Source organism: Pteropus alecto, unplaced genomic scaffold (assembly GCF_000325575.1).
Source record: "Pteropus alecto unplaced genomic scaffold, ASM32557v1 scaffold146, whole genome shotgun sequence".
Lineage (NCBI taxonomy): Eukaryota > Metazoa > Chordata > Mammalia > Chiroptera > Pteropodidae > Pteropus > Pteropus alecto.
The window spans coordinates 23,840,259-23,863,004 of NW_006442107.1; the positions used below are offsets into that span (position 1 = coordinate 23,840,259).

Below are 22,746 nucleotides of genomic sequence, written 5' to 3' on the forward strand. Positions count from 1 at the left end.
AAAGACAATAAAAAAGTAATTTTACAACAAAGTATGATTTCATATCATGACAGTGGAAATATAGGGTGCTATGAAATATAAAAGCATACAGCAGAACTTAACCAAGTTAGGAAGTCAGAAAAGGTCCCCTGAAGAATATGATGTTTAAATTCAAGTCTATGAGTAAGAAGTTATCAGCAAGACAAAAGAGGGTATTTGGTCCAGTATTTGAAAAAAAGTTGCAGAACCACAAATCCTCTGATTATGAGTACCAATTTTCCCTTTTAATGACAGGTGAAATATAGTTTCCTGACTGCCAAAGATGCTTTTAAAAATATTAAAATCTACTGGACAATTATGGTTTAAATGCTTTGTTCAGGTTTTTTTTTTTTTAAATGTATTCTATCTACTTCTCCAGCAGTGACTGTTTCTCAGATTTAGTGAAATACTTGATTTCTTGAAGGAAAGTTTGTAAATATAATAATAGTAGTAGTAAAACATAAGAGAGCCACAAAAAATTAGAAATTTTTATTATCTAATTTACCTTTACTGGGTAATTCCTTTCAGCTAAACATCTCACAATATTTTTACCACATTACCATAAGAAATAAGAATCGCTTCATCTAATGAAGAGTAGATAACAAGTTTCAGAATTCCTACTAGAAATATAAACAAAAATGCATGTTGCTTTTTAAGGGTCTCAGCAAAACATTAACTTTTATAGATTTGCTCTAGATATTATTCTTACCTATGATATAAAACTAAAATAAAAATTTATATAAGGCATAACTTTATCAAATGTTACCTACTTAGATATTCGAAGAAAATAGACTAGATAATAGGCATTGGTGAAGAGTTATCTGTTTAGGTAACTTTAGGTCAAGTGCAAATACTTTGAGATGATCAGTTAAGGTGTAATTCATTTACACAACATTTAAAAAATTAAGGCAACATATAGACAAGGCATCATGAAAGTAGAAACTGCAGAGTTTAGAGGTTCAAATTTAACCCAATTATACACTAACTATGTGATTTTGGGGTAAAAAAACCAGCTCAGTTTCCTCACATATAAAATGAATTTACCATCTACCGTATAGCGTTAATGTGAAGATTAAGTGCTAGCTGCCTGGATCCAAAGTGAGCCTTCGATATATCAGTTCCTACATAAAGAAATGGTCAAATCTAGATCATTCTTGGTTTAATTACATGAGGCTTCAAGAAACAAAGGATAAATCTTAAAGTACGCCTGAAAGGAAATTTCAGATTTGTATTTGAAGGAAGGAGAGAAAAAGCATGTGTATAAAGAAATGAGCTACACTCCTTGCCCCACCTGACTCCTACCACCAAGTTAATACCACATAATGAATTACAGTCCCACCTACCTAAGGACATAAAGGTGAACCGAATGAAAAGCAAGAGAACATTTAGGATAAGAAACAGCAAAGCAGCATGATATCCATGTGAAATTAGTGACCACAGATCAAAAATAGAAAACAATCTAGTTTTAAGAAAGTACAGAATAAAAAAGATATATATTTTTATTTTTCTCCTCCCCTAGCATGCCACTCCCCTCACATTTCCACATGTTCACCAATCTGAAAACTCCACAAAAAGATAATTTTAACAATTAACTAAATAAAAGAGTAATTTAGAAAATACTTCAAGTTGGGGAATTCATCCACTGACATTTTTTTCTCAGAATGGGCTGGAAAATAAAAATTCACTTAAGAAGGGAAACACAAAATACAAAGAATAACAGAACTAGAAGCCCAAACTTTAAATCATAAAGTGAAGAAATGATCAGAAGACACTAGAAAAGAGCGTCTTCAAGGGCTAACATGAGGAACACTGCGTCTGAGGGGTGAAATGGAAAGTAGGTTTATTAAGGCAATTCAAGTAACACAATGAAAACTTTACCTTGTCATTTTTTTCGGAATGCTGACTGTGGGCCCTAAACAACTTGCTAATGACCAACTAAACAGGAAGTGTGTTGGAAACAAATACAATCAGTCCTTGAGTGTGGCAGCCACAAAAATGCATCTCCTGTTGTGAGAAGTAAAATCACAGGCCCTAGCTGTTTTGCTCTGAAATCCTTCACCTCTTTATATAAGTGAACACACTAGGCATTCCACAGTCAGAAGCCACCCTCTGAGTGAGTGGAGAAGGGATATTATGGTTCCAGAACTCCTCAGTGGCCTTGCTTAGGTTTCTTAAAACTGCAATTCAGTCTAAGATCCATAGAGATCTCATAGTTCTCTTAGCCTCCTCCAGCTCCCTCATTTTACCCTAGTTTCTCCCAATAGATCTCTTGAATGTCTACTGTCATCTTGATGTTTGCTTCTCAGAGAACTCGGACTAAAACATTTAGTAGAAGCTAACCTTAAAATTTTCTTGATGTAGGAATCACTAAACAGAAAGAATTCCTGGTCTCTTGCCATTACTACCATTATTACTACCTCATTGCTCGTGGAAAGTGGTAGACTGATAAAAATGTGAGAAAAATATGGTGAAATAAGATAAGTAAGTGCTTCAATTGCTAAAGAGATAAAGGCTGAGAAAGATATGCTTTTCACCCTTCTTCCCAAATCCTCTATTACATATACAGACAAAACAGAAGGAAATGCCTCACCACACTAACAGAAGAGTAACAGACGATTTCCTTTTTGATCTTGGACCGAGGGTGAGAAAGATGGATGGCTTTCTAGCTTCCAGATGTCTCAGCTGAAAGAGACTAGATCTGGCTGTGGTATACAGTAGACTACAGTGCTAAAAGATGGAATTATTAATGCTTAGGAGGAATATTATGTCTTTTTATACTTCTTTTATATAATTTTACTTGCATTATCTCTAATCTTCAAAACAGCCCTGTGAAGAAGGTATGTAAGTGTCATGCCATTTGTTCCTGGCTTTTTTCCCACTCTGATAATTTCTCTTAATCTTTTTTTTTGCTGACTGGGTCCTTATCTTCATTAAACCTTGATTAGTATGCCCAAGAATTCAGCCCTGAGTCCTCTTTTATTCTCTCCCTATATTCTTTAAGATGCCCTTAGGAGATCTTATCCAATCTTGAGGTTTTAAATAGGATTTATACACAGATGATGACTTTCAAATTTATTTCTCTAGCTCTAATTACTCCAGTTAGTTCAGACTCATATATATGACTATGTACTTGACTTTCTCTATTTAGATATAGTAGACGCTATTAGTACCCACTCATATTCCTTCAACATCCCCCTGCTTAAACCATTGCAATTAAAATCTAAGCTTTTTGCCTATGTCCTTAAATAATCTAGTTATATCCCACCTTTCCAATCTTACCTCCTTTCATTCATCCTCTTGTTCATTAAGTTAGAACCACAGCGGACTTTCTATTCCTCAAATATTTCAAAACTTATTTCCACCTTAAGCTTTTGCATTTGTTCTCTTTTTATATCCAGTTCTTTAAATGACTGGCTCTTTTTGTGTGTGTGTGTAATTCAGGTCTTAGTTCAAATGGTACCTCCTCAAAAAGGCCATCCCTGACATCCATCAGTATCCCTTCCTTTCTCAATGCCTACGGTCACTCGATTACATTATTTAATTTGATTTTTTTCATAGCACTTAAAATCTGAAATTACATTATTTGTATGACTCACTCCCAACCTTTAAAAATTAAATATCAGTTCCATGACATACTAGGGACAGCATTATCCCTAGCCTTTACAGCAACACATAGAACATAGTAAGGAATTAACTATTGTTGAATCTGAATTAAGTGTGGAATTGGAATTCAAATTCACATCTATGATTCTGAAGCACATGGTGCTTTATTCCACAATAGGCTGTCTATTCCAGTAAATGTGCATCCACTGAGATAATGTTTATAGAAGAAGTGTACTCAACTTCAGTTTGCATATGTACAGAATATTAGATTATTCTGCCACTAAAGGCACAGTAGGAAATTCAAACCACCAGCCCTTCTGTAACACAAACAAAAATAGTAATAAAAGAAAAAATATTAACTGTAAAGAAAGCAAGAAACATTGTTTATGACAGGTAGTTCGAGGTCCTAAACAGCACTTAACAGTTCAGATAAGGGAATACAGCAAAATCGGGAAGCCTTTTCTATTGTAGGGTGTTAACCTCATAAAAGTGGGAAAGTCTGTACATGGAGGTGAAGTAAGTATGTCGAGAATATTGAGAAAGAATCCCTAGACTGCCTGCAAGAGAAGAATATGCAGGAAAGAAAATAATAATCACAGGAATAAGAAAACAGGAATAGAATTGTGAAGCAGTTCCACCTACTTAGAAGTAAAAATGGAATTAAAGCATCAAATAAATTAGAACATTGCTATTCTTAAGCTCATTCTACATCAAATACCAGATAAAGAAACACCATTTAAAGGGTTAATTAATGCGACTGCTGTAACTAGTGAAAAAACAAAGTTGTAAGATTACATCCTTAATATCAGAAAGTATTTTTCCAAAGCTGACATAACGTTGGAAAAAAGATCACTTTCAGTCTCAGAGCTGATTACAAACTAAAACCGATGTACTTTCTACTAAGGAGAAAATCATCTCTCACTTAAGAAGACCCAAGAATCAGACTCACCGATCTTCTAAAACTTTAATGGTTTCATGAAGAACTTTCTGTTGCTCTCTCAGCTGTTGATTTTTGGTGAAGAATTCTTCAAGTCTTTGTGCATCTCTAAAAGTCAATAAATAAGTTTTTTGTTTTCTTTTAGGAAAAAAATATTCTAACAGGATAATTTTGTCATAAAACTCCAAAGTATGGTATCACCACTTACATATATCATGAATTTGCTGTATTAAAACAAACAACTTAAAAAGTAAGGTTTGAATATCTTGTTAATTGGAATTCAGATTATACTAGAATTTGCTCTGCAGTATTTTTATATACTAGAGAAGAATTATCCTAAGTACCAGACATTCATTAATCAATGCTGGAACACAGATGAAGGAATGGATTGTGATGCCACCATTGATTTGATGTTGTCAAAATTGCCATTAAAATGTACACTTACTATTGTTTTGTCTACATTTGCTAATGTAAATAACAGCTATCTCTACTCGTATCATCTCTGTTCCCATTATGGGGGATTTGTACTTTCTATTTAATTAATTTCTGTGTTGTTTAAACTTCTACCTAGTATTACTTTTAAACCAGGGCTTACCATGAAGTACACGAACCCTAGATCCTGATGCCTAGGTTTGAATATCAACTCTGTCATTTACCAGCTGTGTGACCTGGTACAAGTAACCTACACTCTGTGCCTCAAAAAATGTGGATACATTAGTATCTACCTCATAAGACATTTGCAAAGACTAAGTACTAATGTACATATAGCATGCAGAACAGTCTGGAACACAGTAAGTTCTAATGAAGGTGTTTATAATGATTTTATAGTCAGGAAGAAATGAACAAAGACTTCTAAAATTTTCTTCTAGTATATTACCTGGTTACTTTCCAATGTTGGATAATATTTTACTCTTCCATCATTATATTTTTTTAAATCACATTATTATATAAAGCATGCATATATTTTAATTCTAAGAAAACATTAGAAATTTAATTGGGATCTTCTGCGTGGTCTTAAAGCTGAAAATATAGGACAATACATTGGCTCAAGTTATCTTCCTTCAGACTCTTCAAGGATCTAAAATATCTAAATAAGTATGACAGACCAGTCTGCCACAAAAAGTAGATGTCCGAATGATTGTGTCAAAATGGCTAAAATGTACAATGTACTAATACTGGCAGCAAAAAAAAACCTCAGGAGAATAGAACAACTCAAAGTCAAAATGTCAGATACCCAATAAATAAGGTATTTCTTAAATATTGGTTGAATAGTTGATACTGAATGAAAAACCAATACATCTAAGTGTTGGGAGCTGAGCTAAATTGGCGAGCTTTGAGATAAGTGGTACTAAAACTATTTTAATCACTCAGTGCTTTCAAAGAAGGGAGTTGTGAGAACTGCATCTGTTCTGCAGGACAGGTAATTGGGCTGACCTTGAGTCTTGACTGCTGTTTTCTCATTGCAATGCTATAAGTAGTGTTTTGAATAAACTTGGGGACACAGACACAGACAGCTTGTATCTGTGCTCCCTCCTGCAGTTCTGTCTGTCTTCTTTCTTTTCCTCAGTCCATGCTCCCCCTTTCAGGTACCCTGAATTACTTCGTCGGCTGGCTCCGACATCTAAGAGTGACAGCCTCCTGTTCTACAATATACTTCTGGTAGCATATGTAGATATCTGAAAATTTAGAAATAATAGATAGTAACAGATAACTTAAACTTATTAATTTGGCTGTTTCTCAGTTAATAATAAAATTTTTTATAATACTTCTAGAAAATATATTTAATTCAGAAGCAGCCACCAGGTTTTCACTGACCTTATTTTGGGAGTATTCAATAAATAAATATTCAACATACAACATTTCTACATGTTTAATTTTGTAAATGAATTTATGTAAAAAAGAAGCTTTAGCCATGTGCAGAGACAACTGTCATCAAGACACAGGTCTGAAACAATTCAGTGATGGATAAATATAATATAGTTATTACTTTTCTAATTGCTTCTTCTGAGTGGGAAGCCCTAAGGAATGTGATATCTTACCAATACAGCTACTGTAATAATATAGAGATAGGACATCCTAAATGTTGCTGTACCCTGTCTACTATAAAATATACTGGGAAAAGGAGATTATGATAATATAGGCAAACCCAAGCTCCTGGTCTCACAATGAAAAGACCTAACTTACTACAACATAAAGCATCCCTTTAATTCTCTGATTACTCAGGGCATTTAGTTACTTACCTGTGCTTCCAAAATGTATAACCCCAAGCTACCTGAGGTACAGAGTAATTACAATATATATTAAAAGGCTGCTACGAGGATCAAATGACTCTAAACTATACAGTGAAGTAAGACAGTATCATCAGCTACTGAATAACCAGCTGCATTTCCACTCTTTAAAATTCAGAAATGTTATAGGTGGTTTTTGAGAAAGTAACACTCAATAGTCGTTTACAAATTTAAAAAGGTTTTTCATTAGCTGTTTGGTTAGAGATGTATAGAGATACATTTTGTACATAAAGTCTGTTATAAAACACATGTTTGTCATAAGCAAATCTAGATATTTTCTGATTATTTCTAGTCATTCAATCTGCACGGAAATGATTCTGATTCTAGCTAAAAGGAAATATAATTTTATAGCTATAAATCTATTATTTAAAAGAATAATATTTTAGAAAATTAAATTACCAGGCCTATATAAAGGATCCATTTTAATAAAAATAAATTCCTTCAAAAAATTTTATTGAACATAGCTTAAAATGTATAATCAGATAGCAAATACATTTTCTTGGTTTTAGTATTGCTTCTTAAAAGTGCCCAACATTGTGACTCTAAAGGATGTCATTCTAATCAATGGTTGTTAATCTAGCATTTACGAGATCACTAATTTCAACATTAAACCAAGGTACAATATAAAGAGCTCATTGTCTAACTCCTAATCAACTTTGAAACTTTAAACTTTTAGTATGAGAAAAGGTCAGAGAAAACAGAATTCTTATATAGTGTTATTATGTGCATAAAAGAGGAGACTTGTAGAATAACTTGAACAAACAGTAATTAGCTATTTAGTTTGGTATGTGTTAAATCACCATACCAAGTCACTGATAGTACTCAATTTCTGATTAACAATGCTTCAGCAGCCATCACTACCTGGGCTATAAACAAAAGTGAAGATAAAAACAACAGAATAAGTGTATTTCATAACAATTTTTAATCTCAAATCACTCAAATAAAATATTTTCACCAGTAAAGAAAAGCCTATTTATTCTTAAATGAAACAAAGATATTTTCCCTTTTTAATTTCAGGTGGATAGAAAAAGAGAAATTTTACTTATTAATTAAGAAAATAATCTATTTTCCTCATTCAACTGATGCAATTTCATTATATTTATTTTTGGAATAATTTTTATTACAGGGAAAATTTATACATAGTTTTCTGCAACTATTAGATAATTCTAACATGCATATAAAATAAGTTAATACCATCAATATTAATTAAAGTGCATTAAAAAGCTGGTTTTTGATATCCCTATTTCCCACAGAAACAAAGCAAAATTTGTGTCATAAAAGGAAACCATGCCTTAAGAGCTGCATTGCCTACTGTCCTCTGAGCTGCAGGAGTAGTACTAGTCTAAATGCAGTTACAATTTTGTTGCTTATCCAACAGTCATCTCCTTATTCTTTGCTAAAAGAATAGCGATTTTTCTCAATTTCCAGTAGCTGCTTGGAGAGAAGTTATCTGTCTGGGCTCAAGGGATGAAATCTTTAAAAAGTTTTTTAATGTTTCATCTTAAAATAACTTCAGACTTACAAATAAGTTATAAACATAGAACAAAGAATGCCTGTATACCTATTATCTGGCTTCTCAGAATGTTAGTATCTTGCAAAACAATAATACAATGATCAAAATAAAAAAAAAGTAATACTGATACAATACCATTACCTAATCTACAGACCTTATTTCTCTATCCCTCTAATATTATTTTTCTGGTCCAATCCAGGATCCTACATTGCATTTAATGTCATGTCTCCTTGAATCTGAGACAGTCTCTTCATCTTTGTTTTTCATCTCTGTCTTTGATGCTTTTGAAAAGTATTGGCCAGTTCTTTTGTTGATTGTCCTTCAAGTAAGGTTTGTCTGGTCTTTTCCATGATAAAATTTGGATTGTGCATTTTTGGTAAGCATACAACAGAAGAAGTAAGGCTGTGTTCTTGGTGTATCACATCAGGAGGTACATGAAGCTGACATATCTGATTACCAGTGATGTTAACTGGTAATAATTTTCATTGTAATAATTTTACAGTGTAATAATTGTAATTGTAATTACAATTACATTGTAATAATTTTCTCCTTGCAATTATTAAGTATCCTGTGGGAGATACTTTGAGTAATTTGCAAAACTTATACTAAAAAAGAACTGTCCATTTATTCCACAGGTAGAATAATTCATTATTATCATTATTTCATTGTTCAGGTTTTCCTAGATTTATCCATTAGAGGGGTTTTTTTTAAAGATCTTTTTAGTATCTATTCAACATGTCCCCATTTTTTTTAACGTTTTCTTATTTTCTGTCCTAGCTCATCTTGTACTTTGCATACCCACAATGAGCACACGTGAAGCCCCAAAATTCTCCAAAGAGCCTTGATTCATTTTACTGGAGAATTCTCTTTAGAAATCAAGATCTGGGCTTCAGGTGTACTCATTTCTACTGGGAATCACTGTTTCTAGGCCCTCTCAATGGACCACGCTAGGAAATGTATGTGTGTCTTCACACCTATTAACATATATCTGTATCTATTTCCATATGTATTCACCCATATATTTATACTAATAACTCCAATTCCTACCCAGCAGCAGAGGGTTCATTCTAGCCTTCTCCTTTTGTTAACTCCTTTCTCCTGAGAGGGTAAAACCTGGCTCTCATTATCAATAATATATTTACTTATTTGCTCAGTCTAGAATACATATAAAGTAGTGTCAGAATCTTTATTAGTCTGAGCGAATCATGTTAACTTAATTCCCTTTGCTAGTTATTGTTTAGGAACGCACACACAATAATCATTAGTGAGTCAGAGGAAGTCTGATGGAGGTTGCTTCTGGAAAACTTTTATAATTAGTAAAAAGGAACACAAGGAGGTTCTGCAAGTGATAACTAGAATGATGATGGTCATCTTGCCATTTTGTAGTGTATGACAACTAATAAGGCAAACCAAAACACTAAAGATGGCAGAGAAGAAAGACAGAAATAACCTGAGTCTTTGATGATTTTTCAGTCACTGAATAACTCATCCTAGGATCACCCTACTTTGGACCTTTTATGTGAAAGAATATGTTTTCCTTGCTGTAAAAGTCACTTCTAGTGGCTTATTTTGCTCATAGTAAGAAATTATCCTAATAAGGTATACATCCTAAACTTACTACTCAGAAATGATTTAATTTCCTCTATAAGTAAAGAAATATCTCTCTGTTGTGGGAACTGAATGGCTTTACTGTAGAAACAGAGATATAAATTATTCTATGGGTAAGGATGTTCCAGGTGTTAATCATAGTTAAGAAAAGGATTTTGTTGACAGATCAAAATGAATTTACAGGTCAGTTCTTGTCTTAAATACTTTATGAAAATTATATATTACAATCATGTTAAAATATAAATATAAGCAAATATTAACTAAGACTATACTCAGAATGATTAAGTTATTTCTTTTACTTTAAAAGTCTGAAAAATTTGATGTCAACTATCCAAGGTTCACACTAAGTAAAGCTAATTTCCTTATAAATAAGACATTGAGGTCAAATAGGACATTGGTATCAATTAATTTATAAATAAGACATAAGTGTTACATATTGATACTTACAAAATTCGTTCCTTTTTCAGTTTAGTTACTTTTACTTGTAAACCTGAAAAATATTAAGGAAAAAAAACCACAGTATTTTATTTATACATTTCCTCATTTCTTAAGCAGTTAATCTAAGTTTCTTTGAGTCTAATGCTACATTATTAAGTCACTTGAGTCTGGCCTCTGAAAAATGGGCCAGGTCCCATTAGTTTGAAGAGAGTTATTTCCCTTATTTGTACCCTGAGGTCACAAAAGTATATCTGTAACATTATTGCATTTAGTCTATTATATGACAGCCAAGTAGAATGAAATTTTCTCTACCTAAAGTGAGTTGCCTCCTTTCTACTAGTAGGGGCAAGCATGTAATTTAGAAGTTCACTATAAACGATGTTCTATGTTCTGACACAGCCAATGTACTTGCTAACAGCAATAGTGCTCATGTACGCTCAAGTCTTCTGGGATTAAAACAGATTGTGGCAGGAAGTCCTGGACTAGGGCAAAATTGCTTACAAAAAGTACTTAACAACGGGCATTAGTGTTTTTATCTCAAGATATTTGTACTAATTATTTTTAATTTTAATTGATTCTGACACAAAACATAACAAAACCACTGCCTCTGGGACTCAGGTAGTTATTGTGAAGAAACCAGGCTGATGGGCACTGAAACTGCAAGGAAGATATAGATAAAATACAGTGACATTTCTAATTTTCAGAAACAATAATTAAAAGGAGAAAAACAACTATTAAATGAACATGTATACATTGCTAGCAACTAAATATAAATTCAAACCAAAAGAAATTACTTAGCAGAAATATAATACCAAATGTTAATAAGTGTCGTAAAACTATACTCCCATATTTTGCTTGAGATAGTATAAATTGACACAATTTTTTTGGAAAGCAATTTAGCAATAACAGGACACTTTTTCATCAATATCTGACTTTTTGGATTCTAACCCAACACTATAGTCCAAACTATAGAGAAACTCATAGTCACAAAGAATAGTGAACAATTTATAGCAACATAAAATGCTTAAAATAGGGACATGTTTAAGTAAAATATATAACCACTTGATGGAATATATAGCTATTAAAATCATTAAATAAAAAAATTAAGTCTATTTAGCAACACTGAACCATTTGGTTTTCTCTATGTTCTCTATTTCCTGCAATGTAATTATCAAAAAGTGGGGGGGAGGGGAGCTTCTGTATGTACTTTCTCTGGTATCTAACTTAATCTATTTTATTAAGTCGTGGATATTTTATTTATTTTAAAAATAATGTTTAGGAAGTTTAAAAATTCTATGTCTATTCAAGAATTCATTTTATTTAAGGCAGAATTAGTCTCCAATAAATAGTTACAGGTTGACTGATTTCTGAAAAAAATCAAAGATTTACTATTTGTCTTTGGTCTATGGACTCTAGTAAGTTATACATTTAGAAAAATTTTCCATATAATGTGTATAGAAACATTAATAAATCTGTCATGTCCAAGAACAGAAGTTTTCATTATCTGTTTAATTTAGGACAGTCTTTTGAACAATATACTTTAAGACAAGTAAAAGTTTTTTTTTTTTAAAAACCTATACATTTCCCCACAATCACCCCTTCCATGATGCTGATTGGGGACAAAGTTAAAAGTCACAAAGATACTGATAGGGAAGTAGGGAAGTCACCCTTTCCTATTGCCCCAAGTTGTAATAATTTAATGCCAAGAAATGTAGATATTAAGGAAAAATAAAGGCCCTGGAGAATTATGTGTTATATGTTTGCCCTATATCTCAAATTTCACCTCTAGGAAATATCCAACTACTACAATTCATTTTAGCCTCACTTCTATGACCTATAGTTTGAATAAATAAAATGTTACGAATAAAATAGTAACAATGTTATAAACTTGTAATCAAAAAATCACAGCAACTTTATTCACAATAACCCAAAACAGAAAAAAAAACAAATGTCCTTTAATGTGTGAATTGTTAAAAAACAAACAAAAAACCAAAAAAGCAAATCTGTGGTATAGCCTTGTACTACTCAGCAAAATAAATAAATAAAATAAATGAAGTCTTTATACACGCAATGACTTGGATGGATCACAAGAGAATTACACTGAGTAAAAAGAAAGCCCATGTCAAAGGGTACATCCCATATGATTCCACTTCTATAACATTTTTGAAATGACAAAATTATAGCGATGGAGAACAGATTATGGGTAGCCATGGAGGGGTTAGGGAGGTAGGAAGGTAGCTTAAAAGGGTGGCATGGAGACTTAAAAGGGTGGCATGAGAGATCCTTGGTGGTAGTCACAGGAATCTATACATGTGATCAAACTGCATAGAACTACACACACACACACACACGCGTGTAAAACTGAAGGACTCTCAATAAGGTTGGTAGACTGTACCAATGTCAATTTCTCAGTTGTGATAACATACTACAATTGTACAAGATACTACCATTGGATGAAACTGGGTAAAGGGTACAAGAGATCTCCTTGTAGTGTTTACTAAACTAAATGTGAATCTACAATAAGCTCAAAATGAAAAGCTAAATAAATTTATGGAAAAACAAAAACATTTGCCCTAAGAGAGTTGGAAAACTGTTAAAAAATAAACCAATAAAGGGAAAGTATTTTTTAAGAATGTTACAAATAAAAACTGGGATCATCTTTTGATTTTTAAAAAGTCTTTTCCATCAATTTGTCAAGTTCATTACTTGAGAAGCTTTCTTCTTTTTTGGGTAATGATGACAAACTCACAAGACCACGAAAGTACTTACTGAAGCATTGAATCATTCTTAAATAATTAAGAAAAGAACTTGTGACCCTACTAGGTCAAAGACTAGAGTCAGCAGTTTCTAACTATTCTTCCCTTCCCAAAGTGCATGAAAATTTACTTGTTGACAGATTTTCTTGTTTTAATTTTGGCCGACTTCTAAATCTTGGGTCTGCCTTTAGGAAGTGAAAATACACCCAAAGACGAAATGGAGTCTTGCCATGAATCATTTTTTAAAAAGAAACAATGAAATAGAAAATCCATATAAACTTCAAAAGAAAATTCTTGGGAAATATGAAAAGACTACTCTTTTATCTTGTAAGCATTCAACACCTGTGAGGCATTTGTTCTGTCACGCAGATCAGCCCTGAAACAGGTTTATGTGTGCATGTGTATGTGTTTAAATTTTAGCATTTGCTATTCATCAAGTCAATTAGGCATCTACAATTAGAACCCCTATAAAGTGTGCTTTAATCCTGCTCCACACCCATCGGAAGGAATGAGGCTGTACAACAATGCAGCTCCTGTATGAACAGGTAGTCTGCTCAACAAAGTATTTGGGATTGTAACACTGGCAACCTGAGACACCTATTGAGGAAACAGTGCTCAAAAGACCAAGCACTATATTACAATTAACCCTGCACCCACTCGTATATGAATTTTAGAGAAAAATAAACAATTAAGGGCCCATATGTAGTTAAAACACAGGAAACAAATTTAAGTATGAATTCAGAAATGTGTAAGAATTCAATATTATAAACCAAATCAAAATAATTGTTTATTTTTACTTTTTTTAGTTGTCTACCCAGAACCATATATAATGTATGTACTGTGATTTTAAAACAATTTATGGTTCTGAATTATAAATTATGAGCCTAATAACACCTTTCTTGACAAATAGTGGCTTTATATATAGCCCAAACAATTTAATTTCTACCAAAACTACTACTAGTATTTCTGTAATTGCCTAATAAATTATTTCAACTCCAAAGTGAAAACTCGTCTTTATGAGATACAGCCGTATTTAAAGTGTGCTTAGTTTGCTCTTTAATATTTAATTATCTCAAAATGAGTAAATTAATTTTTGTGGATTTTATTGAATTTATGGAAACGCAAATAGAAAAATAACAGATGTAAATTACTGATAGTATTCTTAATAATGAAAGAATCTATCTGATGTTATGGATGAAAATTACATGTAATTCCTCTCATTGTTAATTTGTGTAGTCTGAATATAAATGTTATCCAAAAATCTTTTTGGAACTTTTGATGAAACATTTGAAAAAATAAATGGAGCGATACAAAACTGAATCAATAAGTATTTATCCTGTTATATTAGAGCCTCCATCCTTTCTCATTTCTTCAAAGGAGTTCCAATTTTGTACCCCCAAATCTGCCTGGTTTTCTATGAAACTGATAACCATATTTATCAGATATAGAAAATATTATTAGATGAGACATTGATGGCAGAACCTGCCACGAACAAGAGACCATTTATTAAAATGGTGGCATTCTGAAACATATTCTAAATTCCATTTTGTTACTGTGCTTTTAAATAATAAACCTGATACTGAGATTAAAGTGGCAAAAAAAAAAAAATTGTACCCACACGAACTTCATTAAACTTTTAAAATTTAAATAATTCTGAAATTTCTATTAAATTCTATTAAAACAATTCTGAATTCAAAGTATAAAGACTATATATCATCAATAACAATTTGTATTTACCCCTGACACTAGCAGCATGTCACAAAAGGAACATAAGACACTAGAATGGACAATCATGAAAGGATACAATTATCTTAAAGATTAAAAAAAATATATAAAGACTCGGTCACAAATGTCTCTAAAATTTTCCAACAAAAATGGTCTGGTTAACATACTGCTCTTCTTTGACAGAAGCTGGGAGACTTTATTATCTTCTAATTTTAAAAGAAATTTAAAAAAAACAGCATGTACATACTGTTTTGTATGTGGTATGTTTCTGCTATCATTTTATTATGTTTTGGTCAAAAGAAGAAAAAAAGAAAGCTCTAGATACATATAGCAGGGTATTCAGATGAATCTAAGTTCCTATGGGTAGACTTTCTTGTATACTCGAGTAAAAATTACATATTTCAAGTATTAACATTCAAAACATTTCTTTTCCTTTTTTTTTTCTTGAAACTGACGTGAAAGTTTAAAAGTAATGAGTCAATTTTTATTCCTATGTATTACTTCAAAACCTGCAAAGTCTGGACAAGTCCATGTTTGATGTCTTTCAAATAGCCTCTTATACTGGTTTCCCCAAATGGATCCCCCACCTTAAAAAAAATTAAGTACCCTTCAGGCATGTCTTTGATGTTATCTCATAGTCAGACGATCTAATTTTATGTGGAACTAAGCAAAAACATTGACAAAGGACTCTTAAAAAATTCTGCTTTCAGCTAATTTGCCTAGCCCTCAACCAAAATGTCTTAAAATAACATACTAATTTTTTAAAGATAGTGCTCATTTGGTGCCTTTAAGACTCCAGTAAGAGATTTTAAAATGTAAAAATGTACCCCGCTCAATCTATTATAACGTACCAAAGGTTATCTTCTCTCAAACATATATCCAATACCTACCACTTACAAACAACATAGATATTTACCAAATATACCAACAACTGCTATATTCCTCCCTTAAAGTTTTTCAGTGAATATAAACACTCTGCTGGGAGTATGATGACTATCAAAGTATAGCCACAAGAAACACACAATTTAAAAAAATTATATACTATATAATCCTTGTTTTATATGTTCTATAATCTGATGAATATGGCATATTGTTCTTATCAGAGTATTATTTATTTTCTTGATGCGTCCTCATCATAAAAGAGATCTCCTGAAGACCCTGAAACACCAAGAAACATGAAGAAGAAATCTGCTAAATATTTTATCAGTTAAATTAAAGGCCTAAAAATAAAACTGGCCCAGTTTCAGGTATGTCTAAAAATTCTAAAATGATAATGATGTGCAACATGAAAAACAAGCATGTTTTAAATAAAATAGTAAAAATAAGCCAGATATAAAATAGCTATGTACACTGATCACAATATGAAAAGCTACACGCATATCATTTAAAACTAGGAGAGAAGAGAGAAATGTCATTTCTGTAGAATGGTGACTTGTTTTTTCCTTTCCCAAGTTTCTACAGTATTATCTAAAAACAGAGTATTAAAGTAAATGGTAGTAAAGTATTTCAGGGTTTTAGACAGATATATAATTTTGATATTTTTATATGTTATGGGATTTTAAAAACTGTTCAAGAAAATGTTTCATTGATATAGCTCTAAACTATGCAATTCATTCAGGTATCATTACTGATTACTGATTTTATATTATGTGTGAAGGACTTTTACCTACGGGGATGTAAAGATGAGTTAGATAGGGACTCTGCATAATAAAAATGTAATGATCTTCTTATAACCAGTTACAAAACAACAGAAAGTAATTATTTGAAGGATAAAGAAATTAACCTTATGCTTAAAGACAGCAGAATGCTAATTCTCCTCTAACAAATGTTTAATAAAAACTCAAGTATATCTGGTCCTATTTAAATTATTTCAAAACATTATATTTGCTTCACTTCCAGGTCACAAGAATAAGCTTTCTAATATGTAGCTCCCATAATAGTTTAAACTGGAAGCCATTCTTATGGGTAAGCCTATGAGCTGGGGTCACAGTATTATAAACCAAAAAGAAGAAACTGCTGCTCTTCAACAGAAGTTGTTAGACATTGTTTATTCCTTTCCAATTAAAAAAAAAAAAAGGTGTTATTTAACTGATTACATTATTGGTATCAGTGTTACCAAGACACTGTCTTGTATCTGGCTATTTTTTGCTATCATTTCATTATACAATTATATTGTATAAATATTTTCCTAAAAAAAATGAATACGATGCCCATAAAATCTACTATGTCTTCACTGTTGTATTCTCAGCAACTGCTACCAGCCTTCGCATATAACTACTCACTGAATAAATGGCAAATTAGCACTAAAACTCAGAATCCTTCTTCAATGTTGCACACTAGATGTTCTGAGAGAAAATAGTGTAGTCAAGTGAAGAACGGAATTAATATAAAATATTCATATTTGTCTCCAGACATATGACCAAAAGAACAGTTCATTTTAAAATTAGATCTTTATCATTAACAAATTTGAAACTACACTAAAAAAATTAATAGATATATTAATCAAATACAACATGGAGATGTCTTAAGTACAGATCTGAATAAACCAACTAAAAAAACCATTTTAGGTAAGTAGGGAAATTTGAACATTATCATCTACTAGATGATATTAGAGAGTTTGTTCTGTTAGTGTGATAATGGAATTTTTTTGTTAAGACTACTGGACTAAATTTAAGTATTTATAGATGAAATTATGTTAGAGACTTCAAAATAACTGAGTGGAAGAGGGATAGAGAGGTACATGGAATATAGGTAAAACAAGATTAGCCATCTACTGACAATGGTTAAAGCTGAGTGATAGGTATATAGGAATTAATTATACTATTTTCTTTACTTCTGTATATATGCAATATTTCCTAAAAACAAAACAAAAAAAACCTTAAAGTTTAAACAAGAACACAGACATACAAAAAATAATAATAATACAAGTGGTTATGTGCATGTGTGGGTGGGTGAGAGGGATAACTTTTCACTGCTCACTGTTTCAGAATTTTTTTTAAAAAAGCTTAAATTAAAAAAAGGAAAATAATAACTCCATTGATATCATTCATTTCTAAGTGAATACTAATGCACCCTGATTGCACCAGCAATGTTATATGTTGAAAGAGGGCTTTCATGGAAACATGGATCAGAATAATCAATCAAAGAATGAGCATTATAGAGTAGTAAAGGATGCAGGTGAAGCAACAGAAGTAGTCAAACTCCAATCTTTCATTAAAAAATTTAAGAGCTTCTAATATTTATCTAAGCTAGGAATTAAAAAACTACAATTAAGAAGTGAGAGAAAAAAAAATGGCATAGATGATATAGAGACTCAGTTCATCCCTCTGGTGACCAAATCAAAGTTGTGACTGAAACAAGAAGCAGTAGCATGGAAAAATCACTGGTGATCTAGAGGAACAAACCATACAACTAGGGAGAAGACTAAGAAAACACTCTGCAAAGGCAAAAGGTAGGGCAGGGCAAGAACTCTAGACTGCCAGTTCCCAGTAACTGAGTGGGACAAAGGCAGCAGCATACGCCTCTTAAAGGGGTCGCATCCGCGAGCAGATTTTCGTGGTGACGGACCTGCTCCCTCTGAGCATGTGCCAATTTGGCTGCGCGCAGGGGGCACTAGGGACTTACAAGGAGACACTATCAGAGTGAGGGCCGAGGAGAGACTTGCTTGGTACAGAAATGCTCCCGGTATCCAATATTCCCTGTTGAGCACGCCCCAACCCCAACCCACAGTGCGTGGACACGCTCCACCATAGCAGAGAGGTCAGCAAACTGTATAACAGAGGTCGCTCTGCCCAGAGGATTCCATGAAACCCCACCTCCCTCAACTCTTGGACCCACCCAAGCCACATTCAGGTATATCCTCCTCGAGTCAGGTGCTCCGTGCTAAGACTCACCCTGGAGGCAGCCCGGGTTTCTGATGTGGCCTTTTGAGGCAACTATAAGCACAGCATCCGTGGATTGCTTGCTGAATCTTAATAGGTGGCCCTGGAGGGACACAGGCTTGGGCTAAATTTGGCCTGCAGCTGAACCCCTCTCAGGACTGTGCCACTGGACACCTACTACACAAATCCACACAAATAAGACCGGGAGACTTAGAAGCTATGCTTAGTACATAGAAACAGACACAGAAAGGCAGCCAAAATGGGAAGACAAAGAAGCAGAAACTATATGAGAAAAGAGTACAGAGATCCTGACATAATGGAGTCTAACAGATGCAGAGTTCAAAACACTAGTTATAAAGATGCTCGATGAACTTTTGGAAAGTGTAGATAAATTCAGTGAGAACTTCAACAAAGAGATTTAAAACAGCTTAAAAATGGAAATTATAAAAGGGAACCAGTCTGAAATGAAGAACACATTATCCAAGATGAGAAGTATATTAAATGGAATAAACAAAGTGAATAAAGAAGGAGATCAAATGCACTACCTAGAGGACAGGAAAGCTAATCAGGACACTCAATCAGAATGGCAAGAAAAAAGACACCAATACTATAAAAATAATTCGAGGATATGGGACACTATTAAGGCTCCAAATACTTGTCTGATAGGTGTAACTGAAGAAATTAAGATGTTGAACAGCTGTTTGAAGAAATAATAATGGAAAACTTCCCTAATCTGGTGAAGGAAATGGACATATAACCCCAGGAAACTCAGAGAATTCCAAAATTTGGGATCCAAAGAGGCCCACAGCAAGACACATCATAATTAAAATGCCAAAGATTAAATACAAAGAAAAAATATTAAAAGCAACAAGAGAAAAACAAATAATTACATGTAAGAGAAAACCCATAAGAATGGCAGCTGATTTCTCAAAAGAAACTATGTAGAACAGAGGGCTTGGCAAAAGATATTCAACAGGATGAAGACCTAGGATATACAACCAAGAATAATTTATCCAGCAAAGCTTCATTTAGAGTTGAAGGACAGATAAAGAGCTTCCCAAACAAAATTACGCTAAAGGAATTTATCAACACCAAGCCAGTATTACAGGAGATGTTGGAGGGACTTCTTTAAGAAGAAAAAAACATCAAAAACAGGAATAAAGAATGGTAACAACTACATTTCTATCAATAAGTACCTTAAATGGAAAAGAGTTAGTGCTCCAACCAAGGGATGGAGTGACTGAAAGGATAAGAAAACAAGACTCCTACGTATGAAAAGGAAGGGGATAGAAAAAGATATTGCCTTGATGGACCTAGAAGGTACTTAAGTCAGACAGAGAAAGATAAACACTATATAATTTCACTTATATGCGGAATCTAAGGAATAAAAAGAACAAACTAATCAAAAACAGACTCACAAATATAGTGGACAATGATGACAGACAGGGGAGGGTTGTTTGGGAGAACGAGATGAAGGGTTAAAGAAGAACAAGTTAGTAGCTGATGGTCACAGGGATGGGGAGCATGGCATAGGGAATGCAGTTAGCATTAATATGTTGGCTAGGTGGAAGGTCAGGGAAGGGAGGGAGCAATTGGGGGGATCGTTTTTATGAACTATATAGATGTCTAACCAATGTACTGTCTACTTGAAACTAAATTAAAAAATAATTTTAAAAAAACTACAATTAATAGAGACGTTCAGTAAAGTTGTAGGATACAAAGACAACATATAAAAACCAGTAGTGTTTCTATACATTAACAATGAACGATCTGAAAAGAAAATTAAGAAAACAATTGCATTTACAATAGCATCCAATGAAATAAAATACTTAGGAATAAGCTTAACCAAGAAAAAGAAAGACATACAATAAAAACTACAAAGAAAGTGTTGCTTAAAGAAATTACAAACATAAATAAATAAAAAGATACCTTATTGTTCATAGCCTGTAATATTAAGATGTCAATACTACTCAAAGTGATCTACAGATTCAACGCTATTTCAATCAAAGTCCCAACGATGTTTTTTGATGAAATAGAAAAATCCTAAAATTCATATGGAAACTCAAGGAACTCTAAGTACCCAAAACAATCTTGAAAGACAAAGATGAAGGTCACATGCTTCCTGATTTCAAAACTTAATAAAAAGCTACAGTAATCAAAACAGTGTGTTACTGGCCTAAAGACAGACATACAGACCAATGGAATAAAATAAAGCCCAGGAATAAACTCTCATGATCAAATGGTTTTCCACAAGAGTGCCAAGACCATTTAATGAGAAAGGACAGTCTTTTCAGCAAATGGTGTTAGGAAAACTAGATACTCATATGCAAAAGAATGAAGTTAAACCCTGACCTTACACTATATGCAAAATTTAACTCAAAATGGACCAAAGGCCTAAACATAAGAGCTAAAACTATAAAACTCTTAGAAGAAAACATAAGGCAATAACTAAACGACATTGGATTTGGCAACAATTTCTTAGATATAATACCAAAAGTCCAGGTGACAAAAAAAAAAATAGACAATAAATTAGACTATGTCAAAATTAAAAATTTCTGTGCATCAAAGGACACAATTAAGAGTAAAAAAGCAATCCACAGAATGGGAGAACATATTTGCAAATCATTTCTAGTAAGTTACAAAGAACTCCTATAACTCAACAACAACAACAAAACTTGATTAAAAAATAGGCAAAGAACTTGAATAGATATTTCTCCAAAGATACACGAATGGCCAATAAACACATAAAAAGATGCTCAAAATCACTAATCATTAGGGAAATGCAAATCAAAACCAAAATGAGATACCACTTCAAATCCATTAGGATGGCTAAGAAAGAAAACAGAAAACAACAAAGACTGGTAAGAGGCAGAGAAATTAAAACCCTTGAGCATTGTTGGTGGGAATGTAAAACAGTGTAGCCACTATGGAAATAGTATGGCAGTTCCTCAAAAAATTACTATGTGATTCAGCAAAACCATTTCTGGGTATATAAATAATTAAAGGTAGAGTCTTGAAGAGGTATTTTGTACACCCATGTTCATAGCAACATTATTCACAATAGCCAAAAGATGGAAGCAACCCAAATTTCTATCCACAGACAAATGGATAAGCAAAATATGGTATATACATACCATGGAATATTATCTAGACTTAAAAAGGAAGGGAATTCTGCAATATGCTACAACATGGATGAACTCTGAGGGCATTATGCTAACTAAAATGAGCCAGTTACAAAAAGACATATACTGTATCATTCCACTTATATGAGGTATTTGGAGTAGTCAAAATCATAGAGACAGAAAGTAGAATAGTGGCTGCCATGGGCTGCAGGGAGTGGTGGATGTTTAACGGGTACAGAGTTTCAGAGAAGAGTTATTAAGATGGATGGTGGTGATAGCTGCACAATATTAGGAATGTATTTAATACCACTGAACTGTACACTTAAAAATGGTTAAGATGATAAATTTTATGTTAGGTATATTTCATGACATCCCGCCCCCCCCCGCCCCCGCCTTTAATTCCTCCTCCCTACTTCCACTCCTGACCTATGGATGGTGCATTTCCCCTTAAGAACTGGATCTCTGAAGGCGGGGCATTTCCTCCCACAGGCTCGCAGCAAGTGTGCACCCTGTGCCTAGGGCCCTTGGGGTACGGTCCGTGGCTCCACCTGGGGCGCAAACCCAGGACCTTCTGCATGTAAAGCAGATGTGCTAACTAACCATTACACTATGGAGCCACCTTCATGACTTAATTATTTTTTTAAAGTATCTTCACTCCTCCTCGTTGCCAAAAAGAGATGGAAAATAAAGAATTTTATAAGATTTCTTAATTATTTAAATTTTCTCATGTTATTTTGGTCTTCTCTTTTTGTTTCTGCCAAACACCAGCAGTTTAAAAACCATAAAGGGTATAATAAGGAATCGGTATATGAAACCTGTTACAACTTTTTTGTAGTATCCCATTGTCTCTAGCTGGG

At 33.1% G+C, this 22,746-nt stretch overlaps 1 protein-coding gene across 5 annotated transcripts in view; it reads right to left on the reverse strand.

The window, feature by feature from the left end:
• The window catches only part of RBBP8 (RB binding protein 8, endonuclease), a 73,697-nt gene that overhangs the window by 46,340 nt on the left and 4,611 nt on the right, over positions 1–22,746 (reverse strand). For 4 of the 5 annotated variants that reach the window (XM_006920032.3, XM_015595728.2, XM_015595729.2 and 1 more), the window contains exons 3-4: positions 10,415–10,457; positions 4,571–4,666 (exon numbers count right to left, since the gene is read on the reverse strand). In XM_006920032.3, coding sequence (XP_006920094.1) covers positions 4,571–4,666; positions 10,415–10,457 — 139 coding nt within the window. The remainder of the gene's footprint in view (positions 1–4,570; positions 4,667–10,414; positions 10,458–22,746) is intronic. The other variant, XM_025038581.1, reaches the window with a different exon arrangement.